The 13,847-nt window shown below is 49.5% G+C and overlaps 4 protein-coding genes across 4 annotated transcripts; 2 read left to right on the top strand and 2 right to left on the bottom strand.

The window, feature by feature from the left end:
- Positions 1-3,440: 3,440 nt before the first annotated feature.
- Positions 3,441-4,046, bottom strand: IUM83_18674 (TKL/DRK protein kinase, variant; the record flags this gene model as incomplete). Its single annotated transcript, XM_067943684.1, has 1 exon — positions 3,441-4,046. One exon carries the CDS (start codon positions 4,044-4,046, stop codon positions 3,441-3,443), a length of 606 nt encoding a protein of 201 aa, XP_067780057.1.
- Positions 4,047-4,537: 491 nt separating this feature from the next.
- On the top strand, positions 4,538-4,807 carry IUM83_18673 (uncharacterized protein; the record flags this gene model as incomplete). The annotated part of the gene is made up of 1 exon (XM_067943683.1): positions 4,538-4,807. The coding sequence occupies one exon, from the start codon at positions 4,538-4,540 to the stop codon at positions 4,805-4,807; it is 270 nt and encodes an 89-aa protein (XP_067780062.1).
- Positions 4,808-10,423: 5,616 nt separating this feature from the next.
- Positions 10,424-10,693, bottom strand: IUM83_18672 (uncharacterized protein; the record flags this gene model as incomplete). Its single annotated transcript, XM_067943682.1, has 1 exon — positions 10,424-10,693. The coding sequence occupies one exon, from the start codon at positions 10,691-10,693 to the stop codon at positions 10,424-10,426; it is 270 nt and encodes an 89-aa protein (XP_067780061.1).
- Positions 10,694-11,186: 493 nt separating this feature from the next.
- On the top strand, positions 11,187-11,792 carry IUM83_18671 (TKL/DRK protein kinase, variant; the record flags this gene model as incomplete). Its single annotated transcript, XM_067943681.1, has 1 exon — positions 11,187-11,792. One exon carries the CDS (start codon positions 11,187-11,189, stop codon positions 11,790-11,792), a length of 606 nt encoding a protein of 201 aa, XP_067780095.1.
- Positions 11,793-13,847: the final 2,055 nt, after the last annotated feature.

The following is a 13,847-nucleotide window of genomic DNA, read 5'->3' as shown; positions in this document are numbered from 1 at the left end:
TTGGCAATGACAGTCACGCTGTTGAGATAGCGGTAGTCGAACACCCAACGCAACGGAATCTTCAAGTTGCCGCTACGCAACCATTCAGCCCTTTTCGGCATTTGACCTGTGACTGGGTCCTTCTTCGGGATAGCGAAGATGTTCGAAACCCACGGCGAGTTCGACACTTCAATCCATCCTTTCTTCAACTTGTCTTTGACAAATTCTTCGAAAGCATCCTGTTCCATCTTCGACATGCGGAACGGTGCACGAGAGCTTGGTTGAGCCCCCATCTTCAACGTCACTTCAAAGTTGACTTCACGCATCGGAGGCAATCCGTCTTGTAATTGCTCCGGAAACACATCCTTGAACTCCTTACCGATTACGTCGAAGATCGGTTCTGGAATTCCTTCCACTTCGGGCACAAGTTGTATCTTCACCCGAAACACCTGCTCATACTCGCCTTCCTTCAAGTTGTGCGAGAACGACGGTGCATCGACGTCGATGAATTGCATCCGGTCAGGTATGACAACCTCCTTCTTTTGCCAATCCACTTGACGGTTGTAGTCCTTAAACCACGGTTTCCCCAAAATGACGTCGTGCGACTCCGGCAACTTCCATTCCACGAACTCGATCGCTAGAAAGAAGTACCCATCAATGCTCACTGGCGCTTCCACGTGTTTGACATCCGTCGCCGGTGTCAACGTGCCATCAAAGCGCTGAGCTTGAAGTCGTTTTGACAGAAGCACATTACTAGCCAGACCTGGCATAATCATGTTCGTGCTTGCACCCGTGTCCAACAGAATTCGGACATCTCTGCCATTGATGCGACCCTTCCTGATGAAAAGGTTACTCGTACGTTCGGACTTCACTGCGTTCATCTTCAAGGTCTCCGTTGTACTTGTTGGTTGCGATCCTTGCTGAACCAACTTCACTGGCTGCTTCTCATGCAACTCAGCTTCCTGCTCTAGCGGCGATCCGCACACACCAGACTCCAATTCCGGTTGCATCGCATTCAAACTCGGTTCTTCAACTGGCTGTAGTCCACATGAGCCAGCATCTTCCGTCATTTCTGACGCTGCAGTGACAGTCTCTTCCACTTGTACACGTGCCTTGTCCATGAGTGCCTGTAACTCATCCGCTTGTTTCTGGATGTCAGCCACACTCATAGTCACGCGATCCATGACGACAGTATCCACCTGTTCGTCATCCTCGAGGACCATGTTCATCCTCGGCTTACGCCCTGGATTACTGCCCGAGTTGTTGTACTTCGGCGCATTCCGCTTAGCCATTTGCGTCTGCTGCGGGTGTATCGGACATTGACGAGCCCGATGGGCGCTACTCCCGCACCGGAAACACAGGTTTCGGCGCATACATTCCTCCTTCGACGGTACCCTTACGTTGTCGATCTCCATCGGCACTGGTCCATCGTTGTTGCTCTTCGATCGTCAGTCGTCGTACGATCGGTACCTCGGTCTGTCGCGTGCTCCATCCGAGCGTCCACGATGCGCGTGAGACCGGTCATAGTCGAGCGCTACGGTAATAGCGTCGGTCAACGTTGCACTCCTGCGATACTGGACTTCCTCCCGAATACTTGACGGCAGACCACGCAAGAAATACATGATCGTGTCCAGTTCGCTCATCTCCTTGACTTGAGTAATCAAGTGCCTGAACTTGCTGATATAATCGGGTAAGTCTCGACACTGACGCTCCTTCAAGTCATTCATCTGGTCCCGAAGACGTTCTTGAAGATCCGGAGGCACGAACTCTTCCTCCAGCTTCACAAAGAAGTCTTCCACACTCTTCACATCGTCCTTCTTGACGATATACCACTGCGCGGCTCCATACTTCAGCGATCCCGCTAACACAGCCAAAATGCGTCCACTCAACTCACTATCCTTCCAGTCTATGCCCTTAGCTAAAAAGTACTGCTCCACCTGCTCCCGGTATAGTTCGAACGATTCCTTGAGCGTCCCCCCGTAGCTGGGCATTTTTATCCCATCCAGCTTTATTTGCGCCAGCTGCCTTGACTTGCGCAGCTCGTCGATCAATTCTGTCTGCTTCTCCATGGCCGCCAGCATACTATGCATTAGTTGGGCCGGATCCGCCATCTTGAACACGCGAAAACTTCGTACTTTGTGTGTTCACCCTTGAAACTTGATACCGGTGGGACCAATCTACTTTTAGGGGCACTGACTAAAAGAAAGTAAAAGAGAAAACCTGTTAAAGAAAATAGCCTACGCTACTTCCTAAGATTGGCCGAGTTATGCGCTGTGGGAGGTCTTGGCCTTCTTCGATGCCTTTGAAGAGATCGATGACACGTGAGAGGTCGATGACGTGTGAGAGGTCGAGCGGTGATGGTTGTCGTCCTGCTGTGCCGGGCTGCCAAGAACAAAAACTGACTAACCGGCTTCGAGACTTATAGTGCTCGATTTATATGCGGTGCAATCTTTTGAGAACAGTAGCTACTTTGGCAAATGGGCTGTCACCGGGGCCAGATGCAAAACAAATTTGCACCACGGCTGCCCTCCAGTTATTTCCCACGGTCAGCGTACAATAATAGGTTGCCCTATTAATGTACCAAAGTCTCCCCAACAGCTGGGTTGGTCACGCTGATGTGACACTTACACCTCAAGCTGAAAAAGCCTCCCCTTGAGTGTCGTGCAGCAGCGAGCCTTCCCCCCGCAAGTGCTACCAGATGTCGCGTTGGGCCCGAAGAGTGTTTGTCGTTGAAGTGGGTGCGAGTGTTGGTCCTGTCGATAAGCGCGGTAGTTGTGATCGATGTGCGGGGTAGACGGTTTATTTAATACTGAATTGCTACTGCTAGCCTAACATGCATGCCTCGCTGTGCTCCTACGCGAGCACAGGGCTCTCTTTGCGTATTTCTGGGGTTTTCCTTGACTATGTGCTACCCTGCGTCTTTTTGTTTTCTTTTCATTTCTTTTCTACTAAATGCATGTTCCATGTTTCTTTTTCATGTTTTTCCTACAAAATGCATGTTCACTGTGACGGCTGACCCTCTCGGGTAGCTGCCACAGGAACTTCAAGCCTCTGGCCGCGAGCAAGCAAGCCAGAGCCTTTGCGCCGCATCGCTCTGGCTTGCTTGCTCAGCAGGCCAGAGGTGGGCATGACAAAAATGCACAATGGGATCGTGTACGTTTCGGTTTTATTCTGATGCGTGGGCAGCGTCCACGGCGGGAGAAGCAGACAAAAATGGTCACTTCGGTTAAGTGCTTTCTAGCCCAATCGCATGCTCTGGCACGGGATTGTGCCGTTGTCATTTATCCGCACCATCGATTAATGTGGTGCTACCATAACTTTGAAAAATAAATGGCGTACGGCTCCCGAGGAAACACTAAGTGAGAAGAGGTGGATGTCTACCGGATCATACGAGGTGTATTTATTTTTCGTACAATGCAAGTAATCTGCAGCGAGACCAGTGTAGCCGAGCAGAATCTAGTTTAAAATCCGAAGACCACCTGCGCTCCCAGCGCCACTAGCACGGTGGCGATCTCGGGAATGCGGTAGGATGTCGCATCGGATGTCCCTGTCGAAGTGCTTGCAGTGGTGGTGGTGGTGGTGGTCGTGGTGGAGGTGGCGCCGACGTTGCTGTAGAGCTTCATGCCGTTCTCGACGCACACGTTGGTGTTGATCTTATCGCTCGTGATCGTGTCCGCGGTGGAGGTGTTCATTTGTGTACAGGTGGTGTCTAAAGCCTGCACGAAAGTGATGGAGTTGTCCGAGTTGAGTGTGACCTTGGTGCCAGTGTCGGTGTCGGAGATCGCGTGACATTTGCCGTCGATGGAGTACACGAGCGCGTTCTTGAAGGTGCCGCACGACGTGCCGTCGGCGTACAGCTCCATAAACAGGTAGGGCGTGGTGCCGAAGATGGTGTCCGTGAAGGCTTTGTAGCTGCTGGCGCACGTGACCGTGTAGCCGTGGTTGCCGTCGTAGTAGCACTGGTCGAGGTTGTAGTCGCTGCACTTCTCGTCCGGGAAGAAGGAGAGCGTCGTAGGTTTTCCGGAGCACACCGTGTTCTCGTAGACCTTGAGGGTGGGGACCTCCATCGCGTGGACACTAGCTGCGGAGAGGCCAGCGGCAACGACAGCGAGAAGCGACGGTCGAGAAGCCTTCATCGTTGTTAGTCTGGAATGGGAAGCAGTAGTAGGTTGTGGTCGATGCTTGGGCTTGTCAACTTGGACAATGGGGAGAGGGATGGTAGGCATTCCCGGCGCGGTGGCCATCCCGCCCTAAGACTTGAATTCTTCAGTCCCGTTGCCTCTCAGTCCGACTAATAATACAGTCAACCTTAATGACTTTCTACCTGAGACAGAGAAAGATAACCGTGTTAGCCTGTGTACGCCTGCAACGGCGTCTTGTCCGGGCCAATCCCATGCGAAGAGGACTCGTTCCCGTACACCCCGTTATCTTTTCTGGACTGGAGCTTGAAATAGAGATCGAAGACGCGATGATCGCTGCTGGAGACGGCCATTGATCACTCCAAAACTAGCTTTCCAGCGCTCAACAGCACAATAACTCGACTACCCAAGGACTAACCATGCGATCCTACTTTATCGTGCTCGCTGCTGTGGCCGGTCTGTTGACCACGAGTGATGCCGCATCGGCTACCGTAGGGTCCAAGGTATCGCAAGCTGCTGGTCAAGACAACGCCGTCGGCACGAGGGTCCTGCTTGCTGATGAGGCCACTGGGTCGGGAACCACCGCCGCAGATGCCGGAGAACAGAACTTCGGTTTGTCCATGTTGTCCAAGCTGAAGCAGATCATGGACAGCGAGAAGGCCAAGAAAGCCGCGTCGTCGAGGAACTAAGGGTCTACTTATCAACCTTGACATCGCTACGAAGTACTAAGTACCGATAGAAACTCGGCAAGTGCGGTGTGCTTCATCGATACGTTTTCCAGCAGATCAGTCGACTAAATCACAATAAACTATTTTTTCTATTGCATTAGATCTAACATGTAATATTATACATCAACTAAATAGGTAAATCCTATAGTGACTAACTGTTAAATTTGAAGTATAAAAATATTATTGCATTAAATTTTAACTGACTCAGTAATCACTATAATAATGATCACTGAGTTTGTTAATGAGGGGTTATCATCCCTTCCACAAACAGCGTCTCGGTACCGGTCCTAAGAGGGTTTTTATGGAGCGGAGGACCTGACGTGAATATCTCCCAATCCGAAGCAGATTCAAATTAACTAGAACTGGATTCACATTAACTCGGACAAGATTCACTATAAGTCGGACGAGATTCACTATAAGTCGGACGAGGTTCACATTAACTCGAACAAAATTCACATTAACTCGACGAAATTCATATTAACTAAGACTAAAGCAAACAAGCTACGCAGGAGAAGAGACCTAATGCATATCGTCGAGGATCTTTTTGTGTAGAAGCGCTCGAACGTTTTCTGCCTTCGTTGTATTCAACCCACCACGCGTCCATTTCTCGATCTCATCAGTAATAGAAGTTGGTTCAAGCCTCGAAATCTTGCTTGCAATCACATCCATGTAGAAAAGCATGTACATATATTCCGCAATCCAAGTAATTCGACTGCTGAGGCTTCGTCTTATACGCATATCTACTCCATTCGAACACTGGAGATGAGGTGTCATTGATGGTGAGAGCGTGAGCGAAAAACCACTGCAGAATCACGAATATATACTCGGTAATGTGGGCGCCCTTTAATGAGTTGATGTGATATGCTTTTGCTTGGCCTTGTTGCGTAGCATTCTCAATGATCACAAAACTCCAGTGGTTCCTACCAGATATTGGGAGTAGCACATAGCGATACGATTTCCAGTCAAAAGCACTAATAGTGGCACGAATTCCCCGTCGTTTCTTGACGGGGTTGCCCATATTGTACGCTAATTCGACCTCACCAAACAAGCCAGATCCACAAGGGCATACGATGTTATTCTTTTGTGCCATATATCGAAAGATGAAATAATCTAACGATGATTCAGTTGTTGTTGCACCCTGCAATAAGCTGTCCAAGTCGTCGGAGAAAACATGGATAGTAAGCGCACGCTGTGAATCCGTCCACGTCACCAAGGGAACACTTTTAGCATACCGCTTCCTGAAAAAATGACTTGAAGGATGAGCACTGCCAGTACCCTTTGCAGAGATAGCTACAGCAACTCCACCGCCAGACGCATTTGCGTCGTTTTCATTTTTGCTTCCATCTAGAACTATAGGTTCTGCAGCATCCTGTCTAGAGTGGGTGGCACCTGCATCTTCACCAATCTCGGGAGCACGTTCTTTGTCTTCACGACAGTCACCACACATTTCTTTTGCGATCGCATCGTCTTCGAGCTGTGCATCACGAGCCATGCTATCATCAACTGCATCATTAGTAACCAAGTCACCACTGTCTTCGCTAACAGCCACCATATCCGCATCGCTATCACTTTCATCACTTTCATCACTTTCATCATCTGCAACACGAGTGCCCAATAAATCGACGTCACCACTGACATTCGCCGCGTTGTTGACTGCGACTTCTTGATCAACAGTGCTGATACCCTTTCCAGTCTCACGAGTATTGCCTTCACGTCGCTCCGCTGAGGAACTCCCATTACTCTGCTTCTGCTCTCGGTATCGATCAATGAATCGCTGCACCCATGTCTTCTGTGTGTTTTCCTTCCAACGAGCAAATTCTTCAATTCTGCTGCAGTATGCCAGCAGGTCACTTGGTGTGCAGCGTCCATCCTCTAATAAGCATTTGTCGTAATATTCCAACACTCTTAATTCAAATGGGGCGAGCTTATGGACACGCCCCCCACCTTTTGCACGCATTCGATCGCCGACTTTCGCATCGAGGTCTCGGTCCAGATCGTCCCAGTACCGCTTACGCCAGCCAGAAAGAGTGCCTTTGGATACTTTTAACATCTTTCCAGCCACCTCAGTACTCCATTCGGGGTGCTGTCTCCACCTTCTCAGTCGCGCAATCTTCTCCTTCAACGGTAGATTTACGCAGGAACGAACAATCTCTCGTGCTCCCTGTTCCCGAATAACAGCTGTAATGGAAGACTGAGAATATTCGACTTATTCTGACTCCCTGGTCGACTTATTTTGACTTCATGGTTGACTTATTTGGAATTGGTCGAGTTAATATGAAACGAGGTTGAGTTAATCTGAATTAGGGGTCGAGTTAATCTGAACCTCAAGCCATCTTGGACAGCAATATTTGGGACGCTAGAGGCATGCAACTCAACTTCATCTTTAATCATTTCTGCATGTTGAGAGACCCAGTTCAACGACTTCTTCCGCGATCGACGGCACTTTCAATAGCAGCCACAGATATTTGAATCGCAACTTGTTCTGGTATTGAAGATAAGCTTTGTACAGTGTTTGCAACAGCAATTACAACATCCAAAACACGACGCCGACGATTAAAAACACTGCGTTCCTCGGAATCACACCATTTAGTTCCATACTGCGACTCGAGATCACGTACAGCGACGTCACCATCTATACCAAGAGACCATTCATTCCACAATGATTGTACATTATCCAATCCTCTGCGCATTTGGTACTGTTGCATCTCGTTAGAGCTGCGCTGAGTTGGTGGAGAAACCGAGGCTTGAACTGGGGTTGCTAGCTGAGCACTTGGTTGGTCTCCTGATAGAATCTGCACTTACCTTACCCTCCTGAAGGGGGACCAGCACTTTCAGGACATCGGTAAGGCTGCCTTCAACAGCTTCTAACGTTGAACGCGCCTGACATATCGCACTTTTGAGATCATTATGTACGCCATCGATTTTCGCATTTAGAACAGGTACAGCTTTCTGTAAGCGCTGTTCAGCAGGATCTTCCAGGGTGCTCAAATGCTACTTTGCCTTCTGCTTGAAGATTTTGAACTGCCGTGATTCAAATACGCTATGCTTCCAAATCGGGTGGTTTGGTACTATATCCTGCAGCAAAACAGCATCTTGCAGCACTACCTTCCGCAGATATTGTAATAGTTCAAGAAAGCCACCTGACGCAATTGACTGCTCCGCCGCCCATGTGTTGATAGCTTCTTGCCATCCTTCTACCTATGGGAAAACTTGTCTTTCCAGTGCCACAGGTGGATCAATAGATGCGCGGACAACAAAAAAACTCCCTCGCGCGGGCTCAAAAATGCCAATGTGCGCATTGCCTTCCTGGGAAGCGATGTGAGGTAGCATTTCTGCATGGCTTGATTGTTCCACCTGCGAAGGCGTCGAATTCGGGATTCGCTTGCACCAGCTAAGTCCACCATGCGCGACCCAGAGCCACGGCCAACATGAGTCTTGGCTGTACTACGAACACCGACGAATTTTAATGCCGCTGTGATAGCCTCGTTATGGGTTTTGTATGACATTGCCTTGGTAGTATTATTTCCCGTTTTCAATAGCTCGGTTGGGTACCAGCTTTCCGAAGATGTAAAGTCTGGGAAAGGCTCGCCATCGATATGCCAACGCCAAAACAAGTAAAACCCTAGCATCCCATGAGGGCAAATTTCAACGTATTTGCTGCACATACAAGCGCCAAACTCAATGCGGCCAACCTCGTTGGTTTTTCCCTGCCTCATCACCATCACTAGTGCTCTGCACGGACTGTACCCCTCATTTTCAAGAAGAATGGAGTGTAAATCTGCTAACTCCAGCATACGCGCGGACCCTCCGCGCATTAAGGCGTAGTGACTTAGCAAAAACGCGAGGATATTCCTCAAGCGTTTACCAGAATCGCGTCCTGGTGTCCAAAAAACTGAGATATCTGCTCCATCGTAGTATACCCGTCAAGAAGGTTGTCAGCACCGCGATCTGCAAAGCTTTTCCGCTTTCTGTCGTCTTCTTCAAACTGAGTGAGTTTCAACAGTGCTGTTACGGCGTCGTCGTGAGGTGAGGGATTGCTGTTAATGTTTGCCCGCGCATGCTGGTTCCAATGATCTACCATCGCTGCAACATATGCATTCACACTTGATCTCTCTATTGTGGTTTCCCTTTCGCTGGTGTTCTTGGATCCTTTGTGACGCCTTACCCTCCCTATAACGCACTCTTCCAGGAAGAGATGGAACTTCTCCCCCTGTCACAGTGAAGCGCGTGAGTTCATTAAACGAGCTTTCCTTCGATTTGCACCAGTCCAAAAATTCCTCCTGGCGCTTGCTGTACGCCCTCACTGTATTTTTTGGTCTAAGGTTGATTGCTCTGCTATAGGTCCGCTGCACTGACTCCTTCAGCTCGACGCGCATGCATGCTTCCTCGGCCGTTGTTTTTTGTGATTGAGCGCGTCTGTCAGCGTCTAGCCTCTGGCAGCCATAATTTTGGCCAACCAGCAACCATAAGTCCTGTCGCTCAAATAACCAATTATAACCGGAAATAACTGAACTGATTTGTCCTGAATCCACAGGGTACCACCCAGTCCCGGACTGGACCCCGGTGATGATAATTAAAGTTGCTATGATTATACCTAGGGGAATTTGCAATTCGGTCAGGCGTTTGCTAATCAGTCAGGGCTTGCGAAACGTAGAACTATGGCACTCCTAAAATTAGAATGACTAACCTGCAGACATGCAAGCGATGTCTATCCACCACTCCACAACATATAGCATGAAGGTCATGGAGCTACCGGAAACCTCATCCGCATCCCTGCCACCCAAGCAGATCCTCGTGCTGCTGACACTGTTCATCAATTTGCTTGCCAAGGGTCTCGAGGGGACTGTGGTGGTCACTTCGTCATCAACTACCCCTTACGTATCAAAAACATAGTCCATTCGATCGATCAACTCCAGCAACAGTTCAGGGGTTAAGTGGAGCAGTTTAGACTGATGGAATTCAAGTAGAAGTAAATGCGAAGCTAAAACCACTTCGGGACCAGGTGATGTTGTGAACTACGCAGTATCGCGCAACTCTGGTCTTCAGCTCCTTGGGACTCGGGAATTCCATGCCAGCGGCAAGCTCCACGTCATCGTCTGCGTCCTCCATGACTAGGACTTCTTGCCTGGAAGCGAAAGTATGTTGTGGAATGGTGGTGGGGCGTCGGTTGCATGGCTGCAGGATAGCTATTCCAATTTTAGGAGTGCCATAATTCTATGTATCGCAATCCCTAACTGATTAGCAAACGCCAGACCGAATTACAAATTCCCCTAGGTATAAGCATAGTAACTTTAATTAACAAACTCAGTGATCATTATTATAGTGATTACTGAGTCAGTTAAAATTTAATGCAATAATATTTTTATACTTCAAATTTAACAGTTAGTCACTATAGGATTTACCTATTTAGTTGATGTATAATATTACATGTTAGATCTAATGCAATAGAAAAAAATAGTTTATTGTGATTTAGTCGACTGATCTGCTGGAAAACGTATCGATGAAGCACACCGCACTTGTCGAGTTTCTATCGGTACTTAGTACTTCGTAGCGATGTCAAGGTTGATAAGTAGACCCTTATTTCCTCGACGACGCGGCTTTCTTGGCCTTCTCGCTGTCCATGATCTGCTTCAGCTTGGACAACATGGACAAACCGAAGTTCTGTTCTCCGGCATCTGCGGCGGTGGTTCCCGACCCAGTGGCCTCATCAGCAAGCAGGACCCTCGTGCCGACGGCGTTGTCTTGACCAGCAGCTTGCGATACCTTGGACCCTACGGTAGCCGATGCGGCATCACTCGTGGTCAACAGACCGGCCACAGCAGCGAGCACGATAAAGTAGGATCGCATGGTTAGTCCTTGGGTAGTCGAGTTATTGTGCTGTTGAGCGCTGGAAAGCTAGTTTTGGAGTGATCAATGGCCGTCTCCAGCAGCGACCATCGCGTCTTCGATCTCTATTTCAAGCTCCAGTCCAGAAAAGATAACGGGGTGTACGGGAACGAGTCCTCTTCGCATGGGATTGGCCCGGACAAGACGCCGTTGCAGGCGTACACAGGCTAACACGGTTATCTTTCTCTGTCTCAGGTAGAAAGTCATTAAGGTTGACTGTATTATTAGTCGGACTGAGAGGCAACGGGACTGAAGAATTCAAGTCTTAGGGCGGGATGGCCACCGCGCCGGGAATGCCTACCATCCCTCTCCCCCCATTGTCCAAGTTGACAAGCCCAAGCATCGACCACAACCTACTACTGCTTCCCATTCCAGACTAACAACGATGAAGGCTTCTCGACCGTCGCTTCTCGCTGTCGTTGCCGCTGGCCTCTCCGCAGCTAGTGTCCACGCGATGGAGGTCCCCACCCTCAAGGTCTACGAGAACACGGTGTGCTCCGGAAAACCTACGACGCTCTCCTTCTTCCCGGACGAGAAGTGCAGCGACTACAACCTCGACCAGTGCTACTACGACGGCAACCACGGCTACACGGTCACGTGCGCCAGCAGCTACAAAGCCTTCACGGACACCATCTTCGGCACCACGCCCTACCTGTTTATGGAGCTGTACGCCGACGGCACGTCGTGCGGTACCTTCAAGAACGCGCTCGTGTACTCCATCGACGGCAAATGTCACGCGATCTCCGACACCGACACTGGCACCAAGGTCACACTCAACTCGGACAACTCCATCACTTTCGTGCAGGCTTTAGACACCACCTGTACACAAATGAACACCTCCACCGCGGACACGATCACGAGCGATAAGATCAACACCAACGTGTGCGTCGAGAACGGCATGAAGCTCTACAGCAACGTCGGCGCCACCTCCACCACGACCACCACCACTACCACCACTGCAAGCACTTCGACAGGGACATCCGATGCGACATCCTACCGCATTCCCGAGATCGCCACCGTGCTAGTGGCGCTGGGAGCGCAGGTGGTCTTCGGGTTTTAAACTAGATTCTGCTCGGCTACACTGGTCTCGCTGCAGATTACTTGCATTGTACGAAAAATAAATACACCTCGTATGATCCGGTAGACATCCACCTCTTCTCACTTAGTGTTTCCTCGGGAGCCGTACGCCATTTATTTTTCAAAGTTATGGTAGCACCACATTAATCGATGGTGCGGATAAATGACAACGGCACAATCCCGTGCCAGAGCATGCGATTGGGCTAGAAAGCACTTAACCGAAGTGACCATTTTTGTCTGCTTCTCCCGCCGTGGACGCTGCCCACGCATCAGAATAAAACCGAAACGTACACGATCCCATTGTGCATTTTCCCGTCTGCGTCGCTCCATGCAACCGAATCTGAACTGAGGATTATCCGCTCACCTCGGTTCTAGGGATACCATTTTCCTTCTAGAGCCTTCGCCACCAAGCTTCATATCGCCGTTTGGCTCCCCGTCGGGCTCCAGTTGTGTCTGCCACTATGGCGTCCGCGCCACCACTTCCATCCGCTCATTCAGAAATTCGAGTTGGGGGCGACCATAACGAAGACCTCGACCCCCAGACGGCAGTCCAGCGCGTTGGGCGGCTTCTGCACTTTGTGATCATCGCGAAAGCCGTCTCTCCAGCATGTCTAGCGGCGATCGAGCGCATGGCCGTCTCGGCCAAGGATTCCGAAAATACTCTTTTTGTTAACCCCCCCCCCCCCAAGCGTGAGCGATACCGTTCGCCGAAACCCTATACACGTTATCGTTTTATCTGGTGATGGACATATATAGTGTAGTCCATCTTAATGCAATCGTGTATTGCCAAAAGTCAGTACGTGCCCCTAACCCGTAGTTGCTAGCTCAGCTCTACCGATGCCGCTGAGAAACTTTGGCATCTTCAACTTTTTAGTTCATAGAGGGTATAGATAAGTCAAGAGTAATGTGATATTACAGTGTAAAATAGCTGGTTCATGTTAGAGCAATCGTATCGGCGCTTACCTCCCCCCACACCTCATCAATTCAGTCCATCGCTTGTTGTTGCTCAACATGGTAAGCGCTCTTACCAGGAGGTACTCGCTTCGGGCCCGTCGTTGGGTTAATGCGTGTTTGTTTGTGTGCACATCCCTAACACGATTTAATCACATATTTCGGGGTATTAGCTGATCGTGTGCCAAAGTTAATCAGCGGTATCTGTAATGTGTATTAAGCACGGTAACGTGTCGGCTCAATACACGATACATTCAACAAGACCCATTTTAGCCAAGCATAGCTAGATAGGGTAGCAGTGCAAGTTGCTTACCAACCTTACAGTGTAATGTACTGTTGTTTATCAATACATCACGTACAGACTAATGTGCCCAGCAAGTGCAAAAACAGCACAGCCGCGAGGTAAAAAATGAGCAAATAGTTGTTTAGAGATATTTAGAGACTCAAGTCACATGGCAGTCAACAACGCGGGTGTATATTGGAATCAAGTCCAAGAAAGAGCCAGGTGAACTGCAGAACAAACTACATTGCGTTTTGCCTAGCGCACTTACGCTGCTGCGCGGCGCTTCCACTCCCATTGTTCGTTCCTGAGGCGCCATCAGTCGTCGCCATTCGCCACCTCCGCCGCCGCCGGCTTCCGCGTGCCGATCTTTCGCTTGGTAATAAATCGTGGTATCAAGGCATCACTCTTCCAATGTTGGTGCGAAATCTCAAAACACGGAACTGCTTCACCGTTCGATTTTGTTGCACAAGAACAATCGTGCAGCCTGATTATTTTTCGCCGAATCCTTGAACTTGAAGCCACCGCAGTAGAATGTAGTCTAGCCCCATCTCGCTTCGCCAGCACGCTTGAGCACCAAGTACACATTGCAGGCGCGCTGGGGGCGTTTTCTGGTGTCGTTCGTGTTGTCCTTCCTCCAGTCGTCCATTTGTATGGACATACGAGTACTTGTACGTTTGCCGCGCGTTTCAGTTGAATCAGCTCCAAATGAAGCTTCTTCAAGAACTCGACGTGTGTAGCTTTACGTTTATCATCAATAGCGCGGGGGCGGTTGTACACGATGGAAGCGTTTATGATAGCGACATC

This window comes from Phytophthora cinnamomi (genome assembly GCF_018691715.1).
Source record: "Phytophthora cinnamomi strain GKB4 chromosome Unknown Contig129, whole genome shotgun sequence".
NCBI lineage: Eukaryota > Oomycota > Peronosporomycetes > Peronosporales > Peronosporaceae > Phytophthora > Phytophthora cinnamomi.
The sequence above is the reverse complement of the archived record's forward strand: the minus strand, read 5'-3'. Positions and strand labels throughout refer to the sequence as shown.